Source organism: Aotus nancymaae, unplaced genomic scaffold (genome assembly GCF_030222135.1).
Source record: "Aotus nancymaae isolate 86718 unplaced genomic scaffold, 86718_ANA_hifiasm-v0.15.2.pri h1tg000039l, whole genome shotgun sequence".
In the NCBI taxonomy this organism is placed as follows: Eukaryota; Metazoa; Chordata; class Mammalia; order Primates; family Aotidae; genus Aotus; species Aotus nancymaae.
In genome coordinates, this window is record NW_026988453.1 from 10054015 (window position 1) to 10079784 (window position 25770).

At 46.3% G+C, this 25770-nt stretch overlaps 1 protein-coding gene and 1 pseudogene across 2 annotated transcripts; one reads left to right on the plus strand and one right to left on the minus strand.

Annotated features, from left to right (window-relative positions):
* Positions 1–134: 134 nt before the first annotated feature.
* FCMR (Fc mu receptor) lies at positions 135–22384 on the minus strand. Of its 2 annotated transcripts, XM_012459288.3 has the most exons (9): positions 22193–22384; positions 14994–15072; positions 10315–10650; positions 9485–9598; positions 8286–8508; positions 6745–6875; positions 6263–6403; positions 5877–5935; positions 135–1955 (listed from the first exon to the last, which is right to left on the minus strand). In XM_012459288.3, exons 2-9 carry the CDS (start codon positions 15019–15021, stop codon positions 1827–1829), a joined length of 1161 nt encoding a protein of 386 aa, XP_012314711.1. In that variant the 5' UTR covers positions 15022–15072; positions 22193–22384; the 3' UTR covers positions 135–1826. The 2 variants fall into 2 exon arrangements, with proteins under 2 accessions (XP_012314711.1, XP_012314710.1); XM_012459287.3 differs by lacking the exon at positions 14994–15072 and having other exon boundaries at positions 22193–22382.
* On the plus strand, positions 2423–4646 carry LOC105721896 (large ribosomal subunit protein uL13-like; annotated as a pseudogene).
* Positions 22385–25770: the final 3386 nt, after the last annotated feature.

A 25770-nucleotide genomic window follows, 5' to 3' on the forward strand; every position in this document is an offset into this window, starting at 1 on the left:
GGACACTTGACACCCTTGGCCATGGGTCCCATTTTTGGCCCAGGAATATTATCAAAGAAGTCATTCTTTAAGCAGCCCCAGCGAGAGTCAGGGAAGGTGCCTCTGGATGCTGTGGAGTCTACAGAGAAGATTCCTGTATTTATTACAACTCTATTTAATTAATGTCAGTATTTCAACTGATGTTCTATTTATTTGTGAGACTGTAAGTTCCATGAAGACAGCAGAATATTGTGTCCCATGCTCCTCCTTTACCCCTCACAATCCTTGCCACAGTGTGGGGCAGTGGAGGGGTGCTCACTAAGTACTTAATAAACTGTTTTATTTTTTTTTCCTGTCTTTGGATTATTGAAAAACAGAGAGGGATGCTGGGATGTAAAACTGAACTTTAGAGAATGGAAATCACACTGTCTTCTGATATCTGCAGGGACAGAGCATTGGCGGGCATGGGGGTGTGGGGAAGAGGCATCAATTTGAAAAGTAAATGATAAAAGATAAAACGTGGATTAAAGTGCCCAGCACAAAGCAGATGCTCACTAACATTTCATTTCCCACCCACACTCAACAGCTTATCCCATCATCCCTTTCCCTCGGTGCCCTCCTTTTTTTTTTTTTTAATCCTAGTCATTCTTCCCTAATCTGCCACTTGAGTGTCAAGCTGACCTGCTGATGATGACATTGCACCTGGATGTACTGTCCAATCTGTGATGACACTCCCTGCTAATAAAAGGCAACACAACTCGAATCTGGCAGCCTTTCTTTTCTATTTCTGGATGAATGCCCAGCAAGACTGTGTTGTATAGCCAGAAAAGGCCTTCTTCCCAAAAGCAAGGCTGGGCACCTAGCCTCAAGCTCTGGTTGAACTTTGTGGTCGGTATCAATCTGAAGATGTAACTTCTGACTATGACCTTGTTCCAAAAACTTAGACAAAAAGTATATGTAGGAGGTGGGATATCTCTTCTTCCATGACATAAGTGCTACTGCAGAGCCCTGGCCACCCAGGAACTCCTGACTGCTTTCCTTCCTCACCTTGCTATATGTTGTCTGGAACTGGCAAAGAAACGAGGAACATTTGTGAAAGCTGAGAAATATAATAGTTTTGAATGACTAAAACAGACCAAAGTTAAGTGCACAAATATCAGCATCAGGCTATGGAAGAAAGATAGAGATGACAAAGACTTTTTTTATATGCAAATCTCACTAACAAGCTCAGTTCTGAAAATTTAGAATACATCATCACACCAAGATAAATTGCCCTTAGCATATAACTTGAGATAAGTAGATGTTCACTAGCAGGTGCTAACTTTTGGATCAGGGCAAAGCCATTTCTGGGAGTGTTTTCATACTAGACCCCTGCCTAGTCCATGGGGCTGAGGCTTATCCACATAACTCAGAAAAAGAGACTTATATTTGTGTAAGACCCAAACCTGGGAAGGATGCCTGAGAATAGCTCTGCCTCTGCCCCAGCCTGATGCCATGTGATCTAGAGCCTAGGCAGCAACAACCCTGTGGTCAAAGACATTGAAGAAATGCTCTGCAAATCCCACAGCCTGTTAGATGGCTTAAAAAGGAAGCAAGTAGCATTGGGACAACAGCTCTGCATACCTAGACCTTACCTGTCGACTACAGGGAGCTGCCAAGGTGTGCAAGAGGACCTGGGGGCAGAGCCATGCTCAGAGCACAGATAGAAGGGGATGGGATTTGAGATGGGGCATGAGAAGTGATGATGGCTCTGAGAACACATGAAGCAGGTATTGGATATCAGCAGACAGACGAGACTCCCTGGCACCACAGTCTGGGCCTGGGGTCAGGGGACAGCTGGGGAGTTGTCAGGCAGGAACATTGATGTAGTCGTTTGAATCACTGTCCTTCATCTTGGTGGCAGGCTGGAAGTAGAGGCTCACATATTCACAGCTGGTCTTCAGAGATGGGGTATGGAGCCAGGGAGATTCAGACACCTGGGGACAATGAAAGAAGCATCACTGGATCCGGGTAGGGTGATTTTAATATCTCCCCAGGTGGATTTTTGTAGCGGACAATGGGGCATGGGCATGGCTGCTGAGTTCCAGAAGGCAAAGACACAGAGGCGGCTCAGCTCCATCAAGTGGGGTAACCCTGGGGATTTTCACACTGGTGCCTCGCCTGAGGCAACTGGAAATCACTGAGACATAACGTAGGCAGGAAATACCTTAAATGGGGCTCAGAGTAAAATTATGTGGCTAAGTATGGGCCTGAAAGAGATCCAGCTGCCACAGGAGTATCCCCTGGGGGATTGCTGTGACTTGTGGAATAAATATGTATCTTCTTAGGGAGTTATTCAGAAGTAGGGTGAGTCACCCTCTGCACCATTGTAAGGCTCAGAGATGCTGTGATGTGGCATTGTGACAGTGCCTTCCAGGAAGGGGATGGGTGGTGACGGGGTAAGATGGCAGCCCACAAGGCACACTGGTGCTCCTCTTCCCAAGAAGGAAACTTCAGGATCATCCACCTTGAGGATGGTCAGTTCTCAGAAGACAGGACTGTGCCAAAGAAGAAGGCCACGAAGGGGATGGTTATGTATTTAAACACAAGCTCTGAGAACTAGATGACCAGCAGCCTGAACACTGTAGGCATTCCATAAGTACTCATTGAAAGAAACTTTTATATATTTTGTACTTTATTAAAGAGGGAAGCAGCAGCAGCTTGCTTTGAAAAGATGTCTTCCATCAGTCAAGGAAATAAGAAGCCACAAAACAGAAAAGAAATAAAAAGAGAAGATGGAAAAGAGAAGTAACAATGAGAGTAAAGAAAACTAAGAAAGAAAATTAGACAGTCCTGGTATAAATGTCAGTGAGGATGAAACTCAGTCAAGTAATCAATGAAAGATAGCTAATAAGCACACGTGGGTAGCACTCCCCTTGATGTAAGACCAGTCAAGAAAGACCTGGATCCCAGAACAGCTCAAGATGTCAACCTAAAGCAAATTAACCAGTACATAACAATAGGAGAAATTATGCACGAAGTTGAAGATGACACAGAGAAAAGAGAAATATCAAGATGCGTATCTTTTTCACTATCTTCGATTATGTTTTAACTAATTCTCTTTGATAAAGTTTTAGATTTGTTAAAAAAATAAAAATTTATCTTTCACTGCTTGTTATAGTTAATCATTTGAGATTAACTTATTTGGCTTAAGAAATGGAAATACTCCCCGTGGAGACTATAATAATGAGTCATTAAGCACAGGCACCTTGTTATAAATTTGTTTCATCAAGTTTTTGCCCCTAACAGTGGGAATGAGAGTTTGAAGTAGAGAGGCAGGGTCAGCTTGGAGCAAGGTGCCGGCCCAGGTGAGGGTCTATGTGGTTACAGGGCAATTTCAGAGAAAAGGGCTGCTGGAAAGACGGAGTGGACAGACAGTGTTGTACCTCTGCCACGCAGGTGCGAACCTTCTCTAGCAGGGGCGGGGAAGGGCCAGCCAGAGAAGCCAGAGGGGACTGCGCAGAACTGCCTCTTGTTGCTGGGTACCACTCTTCCCTTTTTAGCCAGGCCCACGATTGATTAGCTGGGGATGACATTTCTCAGCCTCCCTTGAAGGGAGGGTCACTTCCCTTCAAGGGAAAGTTAAGTTTCAGCCTGTAGGATGCAAGTGGAAATGGTGGGAAACGTCAGGGTCATGGGCTTAAGAAGCAGCATTCTCTTCCTCCCTCCTGTGAGCTGGGATGTGCACGCGGTCCTGGTGCCTGAGTACTGACCAAGAAGCAGGCAAGACTCCAAAGGACCGTACAGCAAACAGGCGGAGGGAATTTCAGTCCCGAGATGACCTCTTGGCTCACGGGCTCAGGCCACCTCTTCCTGTCCCTGTGCCTCTGAGCCTTTACTTGAGGAGAGGGAAGTAGGCTTCCACTGCATGAGCCTTGTCTTTTGGAGTCGGCTGCATTAACTTAATCTACACTCAAAACAGGGATTTTCTCTTCCCAGATGGCTGCCGAAGACGGCGGAGGTGCAGGTCCTCAATGGTCGAGGCCATCTCCTGGGCCGCCTGGCGGCCATCATGTCTAAGCAGGTACTGCTGGGCTGGAATTCCAGGTGGTGGTCGTGCGCTGCGAGGGCATCAACATTTCTGGCAATTTCTACAGAAACAAGTTGAAGTACCGGCTTTCCTTTGCAAGCGGATGAACACCAACTCTTCCGGAGGTCCCCACTACTTCCGGAGGTCCCCACCACTTCCGGGCCCCCACCACTTCCGGGCCCCCACCACTTCCGGCCCCCACCACTTCCGGGCCGCCAGAGGCATCTTCCGGCGGACCATGCGAGGCATGCTGCACCGCGGGGCAAAGTGAGGCTAGGCTGCCTGGAAACGCCCCAACGTGTTTGACAGCATCCCACCACCCTACGGCAAGAAAAAGCGGGCAGTGGTTCTTGCCCTCAAGGCCGTGTGTCTGAAGCCTACAAGAAAGTTTGCCTATCCGGGGCACCTGGCTCACGAGGTTGGCTGGAAACACCAGGCAGTGACAGCCACCGTGGAGGAGAAGAGGAAAGAGAAGGCCAAGATTCCCTACCAGAAGAAGAAACAGCTCATGAGACTACGGAAACAGGCCGAGAAGAACGTGGAGGAGAAAACTGACAGATACACAGAGGTCCTCAAGACCCACGGACTCCTGGTCTGAGCCTGGTAAAGACAATTCCTCATGCTCGGCCTGGCCTGCCCTTCCTCCATCCTCACCCTGGAATGTGCGGGACCCAGGGGCAGCAGCAGTCCAGGTGCCACAGGCAGCCTGGGACATAGGAAGCTGAGAGCAAGGAAAGGGTCTTAGTCACTGCCTTCTGAGATTACTTGAAAGCACTCGGAGAATTGTGCAGGTGTAATTATTTATGACCAATAGGAAGAGCAGGCAGTTACTCTTAGCAAAAGGGAGTAGGAAGACTAATTGGAGGGGCCCTACCTCGTGAGTGGGGCATCTGTTTAACTTTCCACCTGGTCCTATACTGTACTCTGCAGCTGTTAGAATGTGCAAGCGCTTGAGGACAGCGTAAGCTTGCTGCTGTACAAAGGGTATTTATAGGAGCACAGAGTGGGACGATGGGCAACCAAGGGGTTACAGGCATTGCCCGTGCTCCTCACCTGTATTTTGCAATCAGAATCAAATAAATCACTTTTAAAGAAAAAAAAAAAAAAAAAACTAGAAATTTTTACCACACTCTTTAAAATTTTTTAAAATTCTGGGTTCTGCCTGTTTTGGACACTGTAGGCTACTTTAGAGAATAAAAAGCTTTCTCATCTCAATTCTTAAAGATGAATGAAGGCTTTCTACCCAACCATCCATCAGTGGCCATGAATGGAAACTAGTTCCCTCCGTCCACTCTGGATTTAAAGCTGAATCCTCCTCACTCAAGGTGTTGAATCCTGTCTACATCTCCCATAAGTCATCCTCTAGACCAGGCCTAACCGCCTCCAGTGAAGGGTAAATTAACTCCTCTCACCTTCGAGAGCTTACCAGAAAGTTCTCGCGCACAGGAAGGTGAAACTATGTAGCTTCCACCTCCCTAGGACCTCCTAGAAATCGAATCTCCTCCACCAGAAAGCCTTTCACGCAACTGTGGAACTGTCACCTATCATTCCCTGCTAAGCCAGCGGCATTCAGCACGCAGGTATCCCTTGAGAACTGCTTGGCTAGAAGCCATTGAACCAGGTCTACACAGTTCCGGTATTCAACCTCCTGACACCGAAGAAGGAGAAAACTGAAACAACTTGTTCCTCGGCTCAGGGCCCAGGAGCTGCTGGGAAACCCGCTTTCTAGATCACTGCGGCAGCGCAGGGAGCTGCATTCGGGTCCCGCCCAGGGCTGGGGCTGCCCAGTCGGGCCGCGGCTGCCAATCAGGGCCGGAGCGGAGCTTACCTGCAGCAGGGCGGGGGACAACGGCGCCCCAGAGCCTGGAACGGGGGTCTCCCCATTGCCTAGGGAACACGAGGGCAGGGTGAGGCGGTGGCCCAGGCTCCAGCCCCACCCTCCAACTACAGTCCCCCGCCGCCCCATCCCCCCCCACCCACCCCCGCCTCGCCCCTCGACCCCCGCCTCCCAGTCTCATCCCCCCGACCCCCGACCCGCCCCGACCTCTCCCCCAGCCCCCCGGCCTCACCCCTCCCGCCCCTTTCCCCAGCCCTAACCCTCCAGCCCCACCCTGCGGGAAGCCCTGGGACCTAGGAGGGCTCCCCGCCGCGCCCGGCTTTCTCGGAGACAGCGCACTCTTTCCGCTCCTCCCCGTGGCGCTCCCGGCTGCTCACCTGCAGCGTCCGTCCCACGAGCGCGCCGCGGGCAGGCGCTGTAGATGTTTTGGGAGCGCCTTTGCTGCGACCCGCGGGGCGGCTGGGAGCTCTCCAGGGCGCGCATCCTCACGGCCAGTCGACGGGCCCGCCTGGAGAGGGCTTCCCCGCAAAGCCGCAGGAAGAGGAAGGAAAATGGCATCAGAGGCCCGTGCCACTCTCCCCAAATGAAAGGCTGCCTCCTCCCCAGGGCTTGGCAGTGTCTGAGCTGGAGATGTTCCAAGCGTGCAAAATGTACGAGGCACCGCCTTGCCCTGCGCAGAAGACCAAAGGGCCCAGGCCACCCTCCTCCTCAGACCAGTGACCCCCACTTCCCTGCACCCCAGGCTGCTCATTGAAAGCTCCCTGAGTTTCCCCTGGACGTTCAAAAGGGGGTTCTGAACGCTCTGGGCTCTTTGGGCAGTTCAGCCTTCCCTACCCAAGCCCCCAGCCCAGCCGCTCACCTTTCCTCTTTTGAACAACCCTTTTCACCATCAGCCCCAGAAGTGCCAGCAGGAAAAGGCCCAGGACGGTCGGGATGAGGACGTGAAATCCTTGGCCTTCCCTCCCAGACTGTGAGCTATAGTCCAATGCTCTGGGGTGAGAAGGAAAGGGAGAGAGGGAGGAAGAGATTATTAAAGGAGGTAGGTTGAGGGCGCGCTCCTGTGTGGACATTTTCGGAGAGGACTTACAGGTTTGTCCCTTTGTTAACAGAATCCACTCCACCCCTGGCTCAAAAAGACTTGCCTATGAAGCCACGCAACTCGAATTCAAATTCAGATTCTGTCTTTTACTGCCTGTGTGATCTTGAACGAGTCTCCTAACCTCTCTGAGCCTTCTCTCTCCATAAATGGGTATAGTAAAATGTATTTCGCAGAACTGCTATAAGGATGAGATGAGTGGATGTAAAGAATTTAACACACCTTCCGATGTTTCGCACCTCAGTTTCTTCACGAGATTATTGCAAATATTGACTGGGTTAGTTCCTCATGATGGTGGGGAAAGGATGTTTTTCTCATAGTGCTCCTTCTGCCTGGAAGTTCTCCCTTCAGTTTTCTCTGCATATTGAAATCTTTCTTCTCTTAAAGGGACACTGTGTAAGTCCTATTTTCTTCCTAATTACAGTAAGCCAGAATCATTTGTGTGTGTGCGCGCTTTGGGTTTCTAATTCCTGTGTTCATGACTGTTTCAGACTTTATCACAGTCAGACTTATGTTAGTAAGACCTGGATGTTGCACAGTGTCATCTTTTCACATCCTCAGAACATAGCACAATGCCTGCCACATAGTAGAGAGTAAGAAAATGCTGGTTGGAGTTGATGTATTCTCTACTAATAGGTTAGGAATCAGGAGTCCTGGTTCTATTGAACTAGAAATCAGGAGTCCTGATTCTGTTTGAAACCACTTGGCTCTCATGGCCCCAGTTTCTCCTACCCATAGAACCCAAATGATTTTGGAGGTCTTCTCCACCTTTGTCTTTGCTTATGGAAAAACAATTTTAATTATTATAGGTTTTTTTTTTTTTTTTCCTTCAGAGTCTGCTATAATGCTTCCCCCTAGTGGTATATTGCAGTACTACCCTGGACTGAACCCCAGCCTTTAAACTGGAGCTGTCCAATAGATATGTGAGTCACAAAGTCACATATGTAATTTTAAATTTCCTAGTAGACACATTAAACAGTAAAAGGAAACGAGTGAAAGCAATTTTAATATTACTAGTTTAATAGTTAATTTTATTTTTATTCTCATTAGTTATTCCCCATCAAAATAGATTTGAATGATCATAGTGACGAAGAGTTGGGTCTCCCTTCTTTCTACAGGATCAATGCTGGGCCATTGACAAGTGTATTCTTGTTAAAGGAACTAATGAGTTAATGAGCTATACTCATAGGTGGTATATTTCACAGTGGCCTAGAGACAAGGCCAAGGAGGGTCTCTAATAGTGGGCATTGCAGTGGATCTCCTAATTCTAGCCTAACTCCAGACCCTGGACAGTGGTCTCTTACCTCTGCCTGTGCAGCCTGGTGTGGTGGTTGTAGCTGGCCGTCCGAGGTTTGAGCAGCACCCCCCGAGCTGAGATCTCTGAGGCTGTAGTGGATGGCAGGAGGGTTGGGGGCTTGTCAGCTACTACTGAAGATGCTCTGGACACTCGAGGATGGTGGGTGATTTGGGTGGTGGGGGAGAGGTGGTGGACTGGAGGGACCTTGGTCCTTTGAGCTGGTGTGGTAACTGGAGAAGGTAGCAGGAAAAAGTGATATTCCTTTTATACACTATGTTCTCCAACAGGATTAGGTCACCACCTCTTCCCACAACGTACCCTTCGCTTCTGTGCAGGCTACTGTTGTTCTTGCATCCTCATGGGCTAAAATGCCTTCTTAACATGCCATCTAGACCTAGTCAATTCCAAGTATACTTGCTTAAAATACCATTTCTTCCAGGAAGCCTTCCCTGACTTCCCAGGTAGAAGAGCTTGCCCACCTCTGAGCAGGGGGAAAACCTTTTTTGTAGTCCTTTTCCCACTCTGCCTCGTGCTGTACTTGTGTGCTAATCTATTCTCCCCCATCTCACCCCTATCAGTCACAACCTTGGCTATATAATCTGTTCAGTTACACCATCCCTCTTGGCTCTCAGCAGGGTCACCTAGTGTAATAATGTTCAATTAATGTGTCCACCTCACAGGCATATGGGATAATATGATGGAAATATTGCATGTCAAAATGCATTTAAAACTGGACGATGATATTGAAATGTAAAGGTATCATTAGTATGAACATCCTTAATCTTTTAGTTGCAAAATAGAGCTAAAATCATTAGATGCCAGCAGGTAGAAGACAGCCCTGCGGGAAGCACGAGACATGCTGATCTCCAGCTGGGAAATGTCTGCCCAGTCTTTTTTCTGCAGTCATTCATAAAAGAGCTAGATTTTGTGAGTGGAGCACAAACGTCATTGTTTGTGGTGCCACCTGGTGGTAATATGTAAGTTCTGCAGCTAAGACCATGTGTCCTGGCTGTCCGACAGGCTTGAAGGATATGGACAGCAGATCTCAAGGAGGTAGGTACCCTCTCTAAAGGCAGGGAATATACACCTAAGAGTTAGCTCAACTCTGTCAGCCACTCTATGAATTTAACATAGACCCCTTACTCCATTTTCACACTGCCACAGTATCTCCCCCCGCCACTCCTATCCTCGCTACGGTGAACTGACCTCTGGGTATGGCTTTGGAAGAACTGGCACGTGCAGGCATCTGGAACAAATGGGGCAGATGAAACCAATTTGGAGTCTCAGGCGCTGGCTGCTCTTTCCATAATGGCTCGTATTCTATTGGAGGGAAGAGGAATATTTTCGTGGTCTCTAGGGGGAGACTGAGGCTTGGGGAAGGGCTGGTTGGCGTAAGCTGAAGCTAATATAGTCAAAGTGGATGACAGTGAGGGGATGAGGGCAGGGTCCACAGAAAGGAGCAGAAGAAGAGTTGGGTTTGGGGCTTCCCTAGAGGAAATACTGGTTCCCCCAGCCCAGTCAACTTTCCTGCAAAATCGGCAGAGGTCTTCTAGGCTGTTGAATCAGTGCTGGGTATGTGTGGGGAACTCAGTGGAGGAAAGGAGAAAGGCCAGATTCCAGAGAAATAAAGGATCAGGTCATAGAGTGATAAGATTGGCCTGTAAATGTGGCTTGATAAATTAGTGTCTTTATTTCTCGTGGAATGTTATGTAGGATAGTTATTTCCTTTTGCTCCCAATTTCCTCCATCTCAGAGCCTCTCCTCAATCTCAAGCCCTCACTGCCCCCATGCCCTGGGTAAGATGGAAAATAGAAAGAGAGCATTTATCTTGTTCCTTTCATCCACGATGGGCAGAAAATTCTGTGGACCATGAAGTTAATTGACTTTGCGGTTTCATATGGATCTCACTCATTATGTGGCTTATATGGCAACAGTGTAAGAGTCTGGGGACTGTTACAGTTAGATGGCTGTCCCGATCTTCCCTAGCGGAAACATTTTCTGGGTAGGCTGAGCCTCCAATCAGCAGAGGAACCTACCACTGTGGACATTCAGGGTGACTTTCTGGGTCTTTCCTCCGTCTGTGTTTATGCCCGCTCCACAGGCGTAGACGCCGCTGTCACTTTCGGTCAGTTCTGTTACCTTCACTAGGAACAGATTCCTGTGTGGGTGTTGCGTCAGAGTGACTCGGCCCTTGTATTCATTCTTGATGAAGTTGTTGGTGGATATCACGGTAGCACATGCTCTAGATTCAGCCATCTCCCGGCACAGATATATCCTCACACGCGTTTCAGGAAGTGGGCACGTGATGGTAACTGATCCGCCCAGCTCCCCCTCTACCTTTACTTCTGGGAGGATCCTCAGAGCCCCTGATACTGCAGGGAGAGGAGATTAATGCAGAGGGAGCCCCATCTCTAGCTATATTCCAGCCCCATACACTTCCCAGCTCCAGCCCTCTCTCCAACCCTAGCCCAGGCCCCAGCCCAACCTAACATTCAACACCAGATCCAGCCCTGTCCCCGTTATTAGCTCGGCCTCAGCCTGTCCTTAGCCACAGCCCAATTCTCATTTCTTTTTTCTTTTCTTTTCTTTTCTTCCCTCCCTCCCTCCCTCTCTCCCTCCTCCTCCTCTTTCTTTCTTTCTTCTTTCTTTCTTTCTCTTTCTTTCCTTCCTTCTTTCTTTTTTGTCTTGCTCTGTCACCCAGGCTGGAGAGCGGTGGTGTGATCATGATTCACTATACCCTCAATCTTCTGGGCTCAAGCAATCCTACCATCTCAGCCTCCCAAGTAGCTGGGACTACAGGTGCATGCCACCATGCCTGGCTAACTTTTGTCTTTGTTGTAGAGATGGGGTTTTCACTATGTTGACCAAGCTGGTCTCAAACTCCTGGCCTCAAGTGATCTGCCTGCCGTGGCCTCCCAAAATGCTGGGGTTGAGCCACCGTGCCCTGCCCTTATTCTCATTTCTACCCTTAGTCTCAACTTCAACCTCTTTCCATCCCCAATGCTATCCACAACCTTAGGCCAGCTCTATGTTCACCCCTATCCCTATGCCTGAGCCTTACCTTAAGTTAACCCCGAGCTTCAGCCTCACCACCAAACCCAAACCCATAAGGACCCACACACCAAACACTTGAGATGATCATCAAAACTATACCACCCACTCCAAGGAGACATAATATGCATCAGGTGACCTCAAACAACATACAGCCTCCATGTGACCTCAGCGCGGTGCTGGGAGCATGGTGCGGGTATGTCGCAACAGGTTTTCCTTTCCAGTTTTGTTTTGCTTAGGTGCATCCATCCAGCCATGCATCCACAGCTCTCTTTATTAAATCATTCAACAAGGATTTATCAAATGCCTGTCCTGTGACAGCAAGCCAGCTGGCATCCCTCCCTCAGGCACGAATCATTTAGTGAGTTATACCAATCGACACCCACTGAGAAGTATAATACATCCCATAACAGATCGCACAGGGTTCCCTGGAAGGAGCGAACCTGGGCACCTGATCTAGGCTGTTGCAGGGGCTGGCGTGGGCAGAGGAAGGCTTTCTGGAATAAGCAATGTCCGAGTTGTGACCTGAAGGAATGGGTATAGAAGGCAGCTGAGAGCGTGAAGTGCTCACGATGGAGGCAGGGGACATAGGAAGGAAGTGAGGGTGTGTATGGGTGTGTGTGCAGGTGTGCATAGGTGCTCACACACTGTATGTGTGCTGGGGAGGGATAAAAGATGTGGTTCATGAGTCCCTGACACCATAAAGCTCATGCTTTGAGTGACAGAGGTCAGGTCTAATGCACTTGAGCCAGCTACAGAAGAGGTTAACGTAAGGCCATGTCGATTAATTGCCAACTAAGTGGATCCTCAGAAATGTCTGCATATTTCTGGGAGAAAGTTCATAGGGTAAAGTGTGTGTGTGGTGAAGTGGGGCTGGAAGGCTGAAGTGAAGGAGGAGAAGAGAGTCTTCCAGACAGCCAGAACGGTCCCTCAAAAGGCCAGGATGTGAGAGACAGAACATAGCATGTTAATGGGCAGAGAGAAATTTGCAGACTTACTGACATTTGTCCACAGGGCACACATTAAGAAGAACACTAGGGAGTTTAGACAAACAAGAGTCAGGGAAAGCTTAGGAAAGAAGTCGGGCTTGAGGCTTTGGGATGAAGACATTCTGGACAAAGGGAAGAATTCTGACAATGGTAAAGGGATAAAAACAATCATGGGAGCAGAAAAGGGGGTCGGGGAGGGTGGGCGGGCTGCAGAGGGAGGACGTACAGGAGCATGTTGAGATCTAAAAGTGTAGCTGATGCGAGCATGGTAGGGACAGGTAGATGGACCAGCAAGAGCTCTGACATAGAAACCCTCACATGAAAAACCCAGCACTGCTTTAAACCCACTGGAAATTGAGTCATGAGGTAGCCTCACAACTAGACACTGCAATGGGAAGGTGACCTGTCACAAAGTGCCAATTAACAGACGAAGACCCAATCCAAGGAAGGTCTGGAGCAATCACCTTGTGCATCCAGACAGCCCCCACCTGTGTGGGAAGCTGAGCGCCGAGGGTGGAAGCACGCGGAAGTGTTTGAGATTAACCCAGCCAGGAAGGGGGTGTTAATTCCACTTTCCCAAGAGCAAGATGGTACAAAATGGGCAGGGGGAAGATAGCAGAGATGGAGTCTTCACCTATGTAGCAACCTCCAGCAGCCTCAGGGGCCCAGGGCTGAGCTTTTGGTAAATCCCTGGTCTGCCCGTTCAACTCCTTGTTGTGCAGACCCCGGATGGATGAAGCACAAGGAAAGCTGCTGGCTGTGCTGAGCTCTGGTCCACGAGGAAGCAGTAACTGGCGATGTACAAGTGACCAGACCCCAGGAAAAAGTAACTAGTTCTCAAGTTCATGGTAGCTTCTAACCTATTCCCAAGTCTTAGAAAAGCAGACTTTTAAAACAGAAAAGATAGATATAAGCTACTGGTTTAGACATCTAAAACGGCACAGTGTGCCTGAGACTCATCTGAGGAGAATGGCCATGATGCCCATGACCTGGTCCTGTGCTTAGGAATGGCGATTACATCTGTCTAGGGCATGGTCTAGAAATATGTTTTTAAACAAGTGTCCCAGGTGCCCTTGCATTGCTACAATCCTGGGCTATATAGCTACATTTACAAACGATTCTGGGGAAGAAAGGGAGGGATGGGAAAAGGCATTGAAAGGAACGAACCTGTTCAATAGTAATATTTATGAGTGGCTGCTAAGTAAGTGACATTAATCTCTAAATTGGTGACTTGATTTTCAGTGGTCATGATAGGGAAGAGGGAGATATGGGGCTTAAAGAATCACTCTCAATATATAAGTGGACGTAGATACATGATTGGAAAATGGGGAAAAAACTGTAATTTTTGTCATACAAAATAAAGTCAAGGTCCACAAGGCCTTGGTGGCTGGGGAGCTCTGAAGAGAGACTCTGGTGCCCACTTAGCAGTGATTTTCCAGGTGGAGGTGCAGATGAGGACCTGGTCAACTCAAATCAGAGCAGATCTCAGGAAGAGGAGAGATGGCCTCTGATTTTTATGTTTATCAAAAGAGGCATGGATTTTTTTTAAGGATGAGAAACATCCCTCCCACTCAGCTTCTTGTTTCTGAATATGGTAACCTGAGTGTGTCCAGACTTGCTGTATGTCACAGTGAATGAAGTGTCCATCTCCTTTCAAAGGCCAACCCCTCCACCTGTATCCTGAGTCCATCATTCTCACCTGTTGTAGAACTTCTTGTCTGCAATGATCTCGTTTCTTTCTCTGGCTATTGGAGAAAAATGGCCTTCTCTTCTAGCATTGCCATAGCTGTTGCCCGTCTTTTCTTCTTTTTTTTAAGACAGGGTCTTTCTCTGTCACCCAGGCTGGAGTGCAGTGGTGCGGTCTTGGCTCACTGCAGCCTCTACCTCCTGGGCTCAATTGAGCTTCCCACTTCAGCCTCCTGAGTAGCTGGGATTATAGACATGCAACACCACACCTGGCTAATTTTTTTTTTTTTTGGTAGAGATGGGCTTTCACTATGTTTCCCAGGCTGGTCTTGAATCCCAGGATCAAATGATCCACCCACCTCATCCTCCTAAAGTGTCAGGATTACAGGCATGAGCCACCGTGACTGGCTTTGCCCATCTTTAAAAACCCCTCAGTTGACCTTTGCCTCCCCTTCACCTGCCAACACATCTCTCTATTCTCTTTCTAAACCAGTCATCAAATTTGCCAAATCAGATTCTCTTCCAGACCTCCTAATTTCTCTTCAGTCCACTCCTATCAGAATTTCGTGTCCAGTGTTCCACTGAAACTGCTCTTGTCAAGTCACTGAAGTTCTCCTGTTGTCACATGCAGTTGTCAACTGCTCTTGTCAAGTCGCTGAAGTTCTCCTGTTGTCACACACAGTGGTCATTTCTTTGTCTTCATTTCCCCTCACCCTCTCAGCAGCAGTTGACAGAAGGAGCCAGCCCATCTGGAAACACACCCTTGCCGTGGCTTCCCCACTGCACACCCTCAGTGGTGGCTCCCTGTCAGCCTCCCGTTTTACCCTCCTTCTCTCCCACCTCTCCATGCTGGGCTGGCCCAGGGTCAGTTCCTTGAACTTGTTCTTTTCTCTGTCCTTCCTCCCTTTCTTCCTTCACTTACTCATTGACTCCCATGGTTTCTAAGGACAATGCTATAGATTTCACCAAAATGTGATCTCCAGTCTTACCTCTGAGCTCCAGACTTGCCTCTGACATCTCCCCTCAGACCGTACTTGAATGTGTGATATATGCGAAACTTAATGACAGCTGAAAAAGAATTGATTTCTCTTCCAAAATCTGTTCCTTCACATAATTTTCCAAAGACCTCATCATCCACCCAGCTGTTGAAGCCTAGAACTCATCCTCATGTCAAAGAATCAAGAATAAATTTTAATTGTGTGTGTATGCATGCATGGACACGTCTGTGTGTATGCTAGGACCCAGCATCAAATGTACATATTATTATTATTATTATTGTTATGGTCAAGGTGAAAGGGGTTGAAAGCTCACACTGCGTGACACTGCCTTTCTTTATTATAGAATTCCACACAAGGCTCTGGGCAATGTGATCTACGTTTGTGCCTCATGCACTGGACCTTTGGGAGGCCCACCCCAGCATTTGCAGGACCTGGGGTAGGAGTACAAATTAAGGCCCAGATACTATATATCTGAATATTTTTAAGTTATAAATCAAGCTAATGAACGGTTAAATAAAATTTGCTTTATTTCCCTAGCTCAACAAATGCACACCCTCCTTGGGTATCCACTCTACCCCGTGGTCATGCAGGGAAAACAACCCTAACCTTCCTGCCCCCAGCCTCTGCCCATCTTCCTTCTCTTTTCATCCTTTGCTCCTGCCCACATCACAAGGATCCTGGTATATACGTAGTAGATACCCCAGCTTGCAAGTACAGTCTTCACTCATCTTCTTTCCAAATAGCTACCTGTGGCCACCTTTTATATGCCAGGGGAACTAAGAACCTTGAAAAAAGATTTGATGAAATGCTAACAAGAATAAACAGCTTAGAGAGGAATATAAATGAATTGATGGAGCTGGAAACACAACACGAGAACTTCATAAAGCATACACAAGTTTCAATAGCTGAACTGACTAAGCAGAAGACAGGATATTAGAGATTCAAGATGAACTCAATGAAATAAAACAAGAAGGCAAGATTAGAGAAAAAAGAGTAAAAAGAAATGAACAATGCCTCTAAGAAATATGGGATTATGTGAAAAGATCTAATCTACATTTCATAGGTGTACCTGAATGTGATGGAGGGAATGAATCCAAGTTGAAAAACACTCTTCAGGATATTATCCAGGAAAACTTCCCCAACCTAGCAAGGCAGGCCAATATTCAAGTCCAGGAAATACAGAGAACACCACAAAGATATTCCTCAAGAAGAGCAACCCCAAGGCACATAATCGTCAGATTCACCAGGGTTGAAATGGAGGAAAAAATGCTAAGGGCAGCCAGAAAGAAAGGTTGGGTTACCTACAAAGGGAAGCCCATCAGACTCACAGCAGATCTCTTGGCAGAAACCCTACAAGCCAGAATAGAGTGGGGGCCAATATTCAACATCCTTAAAGAAAAGAATTTTCAGCCTAGAATTTTATATCCAGCCAAACTAAGCTTCATAAATGAAGGAGAAAGAAAATCCTTTATGGACAAGCAATTGCTCAGAGATTTCATCACCACCAGGCTTGCTTTACAAGAGTTCCTGAAAGAAGCACTAAACATAGAAAGGAACAACCAGTACCAGCCACTCCAAAAACATACCAAATGGTAAAGAGCATTGACACAATGAAGAATCTGTATCAATTAACGGGCAAAACAACTAGCTAGCATCAAAATAGCAGGATCAAATTCACACATAACAATATACCTTAAATGTAAATGGCTAAATGCCACAATCAAAAGACACAGACTGGAAAATTGGATAAAAAGTCAAAACCCATCAGTGTGTTGTATCCAGGAAACTCATCTCACATGTAAGGATACACATAGGCTCAAAATAAAGGGATGGAGGAAGATTTACCAAGCAAATGGAGAGCAAAAAAAAGCAGGAGTTGCAATCCTAGTCTCTGATAAAATAGACTTTAAACCAACAAAGATCAAAAGAGACAAAGAAGGGCATTACATAATGGTAAAAGGATCAATGCAACAAGAAGAGCTAATGATCCTAAATATATACACACCCAATACAGGAGCACCCAGATACATAAAGCAAGTTCTTAATGACCTACAAAGAGACTTAGACTCCCATACAATAATAGTGGGAGACTTTAACACTCCACTGTCAATATTAGACAGGTCAACGAGACAGAAAATTAACAAGGATATCCAGGGCTTGAACTCAGACCTGGACCATTTACAGAACTCTCCACCCCAAATCCACAGAATATACATTCTTCTCAGCACCACATCACACTTACTCTAAAATTGACCACATAATTGGAAGTAAATCACTCCTCAGCAAATGCAAAAAATGGAAATCATAACAAACAGTCTCTCAGACCACAGTGCAATCAAATTAGAACTCAGAATTCAGAAACTAACTCAGAACCACACAACTTCATGGAAAATGAACAACTGGCTCTTGAATGTTGACTGCATAAACAATGAAATGAAGACAGAAATAAAGATGTTCTTTGAAACTAACAAGAATGAAGACACAACATACCAGAATCTCTGGGACACATTTAAAGCAGTGTCTAGAGGAAAATTTATAGCGATAAATGCTCACATGAGAAGCAAGTAAAGATCTAAAATTAACACCCTATCATCAATATTGAAAGAACTAGAGGAGCAAGATCAAAAACAACTCAAAAGCTAGCAGAAGACAAGAAATAACTAAGATCAGAGCAGAACTGAAGGAGATAGAGACACACACACAAAAAAACCCTTCAAAAAATCAATAAATCCAGGAGCTGGTTTTTTGAAAAGATCAACAGAATAGACAGACCACTAGCCAGATTAATAAAAAAGAAAGAATAATCAAATAGAGGCAATAAAAATGATAAAGGGGATATCACCACAGATTCCACAGAAATACAAACCACCATCAGAGATTACTACAAACAACTCTATGCACATAAACCAGTAAACCTGGAAGAAATGGATAAATTCCTGGACACTTACATCCTCCCAAGCCTAAACCAGGAAGTCAAAACCCTGAATAGACCAATAACAAGGGCTGAAGTTGAGGCAGCAATTAATAGCCTACCAACCAACAAAAGCCCAGGTCCAGATGGGTTCACAGACAAATTCTACCTGACATACAAAGAGGAGCTGGTACCATTCCTTCTGAAACTATTCCAAACGATCTAAAAAGAGGGAATCCTTCCCAAATCATTTTATGAGACCAACATCATTCTGATACCAAAACCCGGCAGAGACTCAACAAGAAAAGAAAACTTCAGGCCGATATCCATGATGAACATAGATGCAAAAATATTCAATAAAACACTGGCAAACCGATTGCAACAGCACATCAAAAAGCTTACCCATCATGATCAAGTAGGCTTCATCCTGAGGATGCAAGGCTGGTTCAACATACACAAGTCTATAAAGGTAATCCACCACATAAACGGAATCAAAGACAAAAACCAGATGATTTCTCAATAGATGCAGAGAAGGCCTTCGACAAAAGTCAACAGCCCTTTATGCTAAAAACTCTCAATAAACTATGTGTCAATAGAATGTATCTCAAAATAATAAAAGCTATTTACTACAAACCCACAGCCAATATCATACTGAATGGGCAAAAACTGGAAGCATTCCCTTTGAAATCTGGCACTAGACAAGGATGCCCTCTCTCACCACTCTTATTCAATATAGTATTGGAAATTCTAAGAGCAATCAGGCAAGAAAAAGAAATAAAGGTATTCAATTAGGAAAGGAGGAAGTCAAATTGTCTCTATTTGCAGATGACATGATTGTATATTTAGAAGACCCCGTCATCTCAGCCTAAAATCTCCTGATTCTGATAAGCAACTTCAGCAAAGTCTCAGGATACAAAATCAATGTGCAAAAATCACAAGCGTTCCTATACACCAATAACAATCTTAAAGAGAGCCAAATCAAGAGCTACAAAGAGAATAGAATACCTAGGAATACAACTAACAAAGGATGTAAAGAACCTCTTCAAGGAGAACTACAAACCACTGCTCAAGGAAATAAGAGAGGACACAAACAGATGGAGAAACATTCCATGCTCATGGTTAGGAAGAATAAGTATTGTGAAAATGGCCATACTGCCCAAAGTAATTTATAGATTCTACACTATCCCCGTCAAGCTACCAATGACCTTCTTCACAGAACTGGGAAAAACCACCTTAAACTTCATATGGAACCAAAAGAGAGCCCACATAGCCAAGTCAATTCTAAGCAAAAAGAACAAAGCTGGAGGCAGCACGCTACCTGACTTCAAACTATACTACAAGGCTACAGCAATCAAAACAGCATGGTACTGGTACAAAAACAGAGATATAGACCAACGGAACAGAACACAGGCCTCGGAGACAACACCACACATCTACAACCATCTGATCTTTGACAAACCTGACAAAAAAAAAGCAATGGGGAAAGGATTCCCTGTTTAATAAATGGTGTTGGGAAAACTGACTAGTCATGTGCAGAAAGCAGAAACTGGACCCCTTCCTGACGCCTTACACTAAAATTAACTCCAGATGGATTAAAGACTTAAACATAAGACGTAACACCATAAAAACCCTAGAAGAAAACCTAGACAAAACCATTCAGGACATAGGCATAGGCAAGGACTTCATGACTAAAACACCAAAAGCGTTGACAACAAAAGCCAAAATAGATAAATGGGATCTAATTAAACTCCAGAGCTTCTGTACAGCAAAAGAAACAATCATTAGAGTGAACCAGCAGCCAACAGAATGGGAAAAATCTTTTGCAATCTACCCATCTGACAAAGGGCTAATATCCAGAATTTACAAAGAACTAAAACAGATTTACAGGAAAACAAACAAACAAACCCGTTCAAAAATGGTGAAGGATATGAACAGACACTTTTCAAAAGAAGACATATATGAGGCCAACAAACGTATGAGAAAATGCTCATCATCACTGGTCATTAGAGAAATGCAAATCAAAACTACATTGAGATACCATCTCACGCCAGTTAGAATGGTGATCATTAAAAAGTCTGGAGACAACAGATGCTGGAGAGGATGTGGAGAAATAGAAACACTTTTACACTGTTGGTGGGAGTGTAAATTAGTTCAACCATTATGGAAGACAGTGTGGTGATTCCTCAAGGACCTAGAAATAGAAATTCCATTTGACCCAGCAATCCCATTACTGGGTATATATCCAAAGGATTATAAATCGTTCTATCATAAGGACACATGCACATGAATGTTCATTTCAGCACTGTTTACAATAGCAAAGACTTGGAACCAACCCAAATGCCCATCGATGATAGACTGGACAGGGAAAATGTGGCACATATACACCATGGAATACTATGCAGCTATAAAAAACAATGAGTTTGTGTCCTTTTTAGGGACATGGATTAACCTGGAAACCATCATTCTCAGCAAACTGACACAAGAACAGAAAATCAAACACCGCATGTTTTCACTCATAGGTGGGTGTTGAACAATGAGAATACATGGGCATGGGGGGAGCACTACACACTGAAGTTTGTTGCGGAGGACTAGGGGAGGGACAGCGGCGGGTAGGGAGTTGGGGAGGGATAACATGGGGAGAAATGCCAGATATAGGTGATGGGGAGGAAGGCAGCAAACCACATTGCCATGCATGTACCTATGCAACAATCCTGCATGTACCCCAGAACCTAAATTGCAATTAAGTATATATAAATAAAAAAATTTAAAAAAACATAATTCAAAATGTAAGTCTGGTATTTACTATTTCATTTCAGATAAGAAAGATTAAATACAGTTTTATTTTTAATCTCCCAAGGTTATAACCCATAATATTAAGACTATGTTAGCCTTAAGTCTTATTGAAATGTTTGTTGTAGGAAATTGTGTTGGCTCACTAAAGTTATACATTTTATTTGTCATAGGAAATTGAATTTACTCACCAACCTTTTGATAATTAACCCATGACTATGACTTCATTGATTTTACTAAAATTGACCTCATCTATGTTTAAACTCTGTAAATTCTCTTTAGCTAGGAAACTATCTTTAACTCTTAGTTTAGATTTTTCTTCTTACTGATTGTATAGTTAAAATAAAATGCCAGATCTCATATTTTTACACTTCCAAAAAAAATTTTAAAAAGTCAAGTTTAGGAAAATTAATCTGGAGCTACATGCAGCCCGAGTTAGAAGAAGTGGGAAAGACAGTTAAGAGGGGATTGTGTGTTCTTTTCCTGTCCATTTCCTCTATTGCCTTCCTAGTATCAATTGCTGCTGCTGCTTATCCCAGTAGATATGGATCTAGAAACTGCATGATTTGGCCATTGATTGGATCAAGATCTGAAAGTGGATAAATGGGAAGAGGTGGTTAATAGCCATTCTGGCATTTCGTGGCTGATGATCAGAGATACCTCAGACAGGTGGAATAGCTGGTTTGGATGGTAATCAATAAGGAGTTTGAGGTAAAGTTAGGCAGGTTACATTTCAAATCTCAGTGGGATATTGAAGTAGGGGTTGCCCAGGAGACAGCTGTAAATTGAGATATGGAATTCAGGAAATAGATTAGAGCTACTGAATGGATTACAGAGTTTTCATTTAGGATTGAAAGCTGGAAACTGAGGACTGAGAAAGATCTACAGAAAGAATGTAGAGGTAAGAAGAAAGAAGTATGGAGGCACTTGCTTCAGGATCCCATATTAATAGGCTAAGATGTTTAGGAGAGATGACACCTTCAGCTCTTAAGAGTTAACACCTGGCTGGGCAGAGCGGGGCACACCTGTAATCCCAGAACTTTGTGAAACTGAGCCAGGAGGATCACTTAAGTCCACAAGTTCAAGACCATCCTGGGCAACACAGCAAGACCCCATCTGTACAAAATAATTAAAAATTATCTGAGCATGGTGGAGTGCAACTGTCGTCCTAGTTACTAGAGAGTCTGGGGTGGAAGGATCACTTGAGCCCAGGAGTTCGAGACTGCAGTGAGCCCTGATCTCACCACTGCACTCCGGCCTGGATGATAGAATTAACAGGAGAGTGTCTGGAGTGGAGAAAGGGGCATTAGCAGGGAGTGAGGAGGGCGCCCAACACCTAACGTGGCCTCCATTCTTGTCCTGCCCTACGTGTTGGTTTGCAAGTGAATCCATCCAGAAACATCAGAGCTGGAGCTGCCAGGCAACTCTTCTACTTGTGACCGACTCAAACCTCATTCAGAGGTGTGAAGTGTTCCCCCATAGTACTCACCTGGCAGGAAGTAAAGTAACCAAAGCCAGGGGTCCATTGTTCCTTCTAGAGCACAAGATCCATCCAAGAGCTCCTAGAGAGGGGACAGAGACACGCTGCTTTCTCGGGAACCCTTCACGATCTGAAGTGTGAAAGAGATTTCTAGCCCTCAACGAGGAACAAGCCTTGATGATGAGGAAATGACAAGCTTGTTTGCTAACTAGTCTTAGGCTAAAAAGAGAGCGCTGACAAACCACAGCGGAAGTCAGGAGCTAAGAAAACATGTTGTGTTGAAGAAGAAAGGGTCACCCGGTTTAGGAGGCATCTAGGAAGTTCCTCCAGACTGTTAGCAGTGACCAGGCCTGACACTCCTTTGCCTCGGCGCTTTTTCTCAGCAGGGCCTCCCATGCTTTATGTATACTCATTGGCTTCTGAGCTGGGGTCATTTACTTTCATTCTGCCTTCAGGATAAAAGAGTCTCCTCACTGATTTTCCCACCTGAGAAGGGCTATGTAGTCAGAAGTGTGGGCCTGGAGTCAGAAGACGCTGGCTGTAGTCCTTACCAGTCACCAGTTCACTCATCTTTACAGACGTTTTTGAGCACCTGCTATGGGGGTAAACTACGGACTTTGAGGAATCCATTACTTTTCTCTGAGCCTGAAGTTTTTCAGCTAGGAAATAAACGAAGCTGGGACTAGATGATCCCTGGCATTTCCTCCTGCAGGACGTAGTTCCTGGGGCCTTCACTGTAGCTCCGCAGCAGCTCAGCCATCCCTCACCCTTCATCTCCCCCAACGGTCCCCACAAGGTGCTGCCCTGTGGCAAGGGCTCAGGCCTCCATCCAGTGACCGAGGCAGTGCCAGGACTGGGGTGTGACAGGTCATGCAGCCACTCTGCCTGAAGTCACAGCTGCCTGGTCGAGCCTCCCTTCAGGACCCGGAGGGCCCAAGGGTAAGGTCCATTGACGGAGGCCACAGGACATCTTGGGAAGAGTTTTGGATCCAACTCAGAAGACCTCAGGTCTTGTCCTGGCTTGGTACTTCCAAGCTTTGCGTAAATTTTCCTAGGTCTCGGTTTCCTCCTTGATAAAATAGGGATGGCCCCTGCCCTGCCCACCTCACATGGCTTTTGTGAGGCCCAGCAGAACTCGCAGGCATGGAAGTGCTTTGAGAAGCCTCTGCTGTGAGCTGCGCAGGCATATTACTTATGAGAGCATCCCCAGGGCTCTGTTCCTAGAAGTTTCATCCCCGGAGGTCAGTTCCCAGGGCCCCAACCCCAGGTGCAAGGGCCTCTTGTGCCCCTGGAGGATCCGGGCTATTCTCATGCTGGTTCTGGGAGGGTGTGACTGACAGAGCTGGGCTCCACAGTGGTCGTGTAAGCTACTCCTTGCTCGCCCCCACACACCGGATTTGTCACATGCTCTCCAAAACAACAACATCGGCAGTGGAGGTTGAATGTGAGGCTCAGAGCAGGTGCAGAGGAAGTGTGTGCGTGGGCAGGCAGCCTGCCCTGCCCCATCCCTGTCTGAGTCTCCCTTGGCCCAGAGCAGCTGTGACTGTGATGTCCTCCAGCCCTGAAATGGGCCAAGATGGCAGAGGGCAGCCTCAGGCCTCTGCTTGGTGCCAGAGCTCCCAGCTAGGATCAGCCCCACCCTTCCATATGTGGCAGGCTCTTCCCAATGCCCCAGAGCTGTCACGCAGCTGGATTCCACCATGCGCTGGGCTTGAGGCCTGGGACTGTCTTGGAGAGACAGAGAAGAGTATGAGTCAATGAACGTGATGTGTGTGGGCAAGAGTGTGTGAATATGAATATATGTGTGAATGTGTGAGTGGGTGATGTGGGTTGTATGGCTCTGATGTTTGAGCACATGAAATATGTGTGGTGTGTGACTGTGAGGTGTGGTGTGTGACTGTGAGGTGTGGTGTGTGAGGGTGTAATGTGCATTGATGTGTGTGTGGTGTGTGGCTATAGTGTCAGTGTGTGTAGTCAGTGTGTGAACATGTGTGCGGCTAAGAGTGTGTGATGTGTGTAGTGTGTGAATGAGTGTTGTGTGGCTATGAGTGTGTGTGATGTGTAGTGTGTCTGTGTGAATGTATGATGTGTGGCTGTGCATGTATGATGTGTGAAGTGTGTGTGCACATGTGTGGTGTGTGCCTGTGAGTGTGCATGTGCCCTGTGTATAATATGTGAGTGTGTGAATGTATGGTGTGTGGCTGATTGTGTGCTGTGTGTAGTGAATGTGAATGTGTGGTGTGTGGCTATGAGTGCGTGCTGGGTATAGTATGTGAGTGTGAATGTGTGGTGTGTGGCTATCAGTGTTTGTGCTGTGTGTAGTGTGTGAGTGTGTGAATTTGAGATATCAGCCAAAACTTGAACTTTAGAATATTCATGTCCCTGTATCTAGGACAAAGATTTTTGGCTCTAGTGTGGCTATGAGTGTGTGCTGTGTGTCGGATGTGAGTGTCAATGTGTGGCGGGTGGCGATGTATGTGATTGTGAATATGTGGAGTGTGGTTATGAGTGAGTGTGTGCTATGTGTAGTGTGAGTGTGTGGTGTGTGCTTATAAGTGTGTGTGAACGTGTAGTGTATGGCTATGAGTGTGTGAGTGTGAATGTGGTGTGTGGCTGCATGTGTGCTCTGTGTAGTACATATGTGTGTGAATGTGTGGTGTGTGGCTATGAGTGTGTGTGTGCTCTGTGGAGTGTGTGAGTGTGTGGTGTGTGCTTGTGTGTGGTTTGTGACTGTGTGTGCTCTGTAGAGTGTGTGCGTGGTGTGTGGCTGTGTGTGTTCTCTGTGGAATGTGTAGTATGGTTATGTGCGTGTGAATGTGTGGTGTGTGGTTATGAGTGTGTGAGTATGAGAGTGTTGTGGGCTGTGTCTGTGCTCTGTGGAGTGTATGAGCGTGTGGCATGTGGTTATGAGTGTGTGAGTGTGAGACTGTGTTGTGTGTGTGCTCTGTAGAGTGTGAGTGTGGTGTGTGGTTATGAGTGTGTGAGAGTATGTTGTGGGCTGTGTCTGGGCTCTGTGGAGTGTGTGTGTGGTTATGAATGTGTGAGTGTGAATGTGTTGTGGGCTGTGTGTGTGCTCTGTGGAGTGTGTGTGGTGTGTGGTTATGAGTGTGTATGAGTGTTGTGGGCTGTGTGTGTGCTCTGTGGAGTGTGTGTGGTTATGTGTGTGAGTGTGTGTTGTGGGCTGTGTGTGCTCTGTGGAGTGTGTGTGTGTGGTGTGTGGTTATGAGTGTGTATGAATGTTGTGGGCTGTGTGTGTGCTCTGTGGAGTGTGTGTGGTGTGTGGTTATGAGTGTGTATGAGTGTTGTGGGCTGTGTCTGGGCTCTGTGGAGTGTGAGTGTGTGTGCATGTCTGCGAGCCGGGTTTGGCTGTGCTGAGTCTGGGCCTGCCAGGCAGGGCAGAAGGTGTGTGGAATGCAAGTGGGTAGGAGAGCTTTTCGCGTCACGTGTGGCCCAAGTGAAACCCTGAAAACATCCCATTAGGTTGTTGAGACTAAGACTTAGGGGTCTGAGGGCTGCTGGGCAGGAGGTGAAATTTTGGAGTTTGAGGGGATCAAAACTCCCAGAACTGGGCCTATCCTGTCTGTATC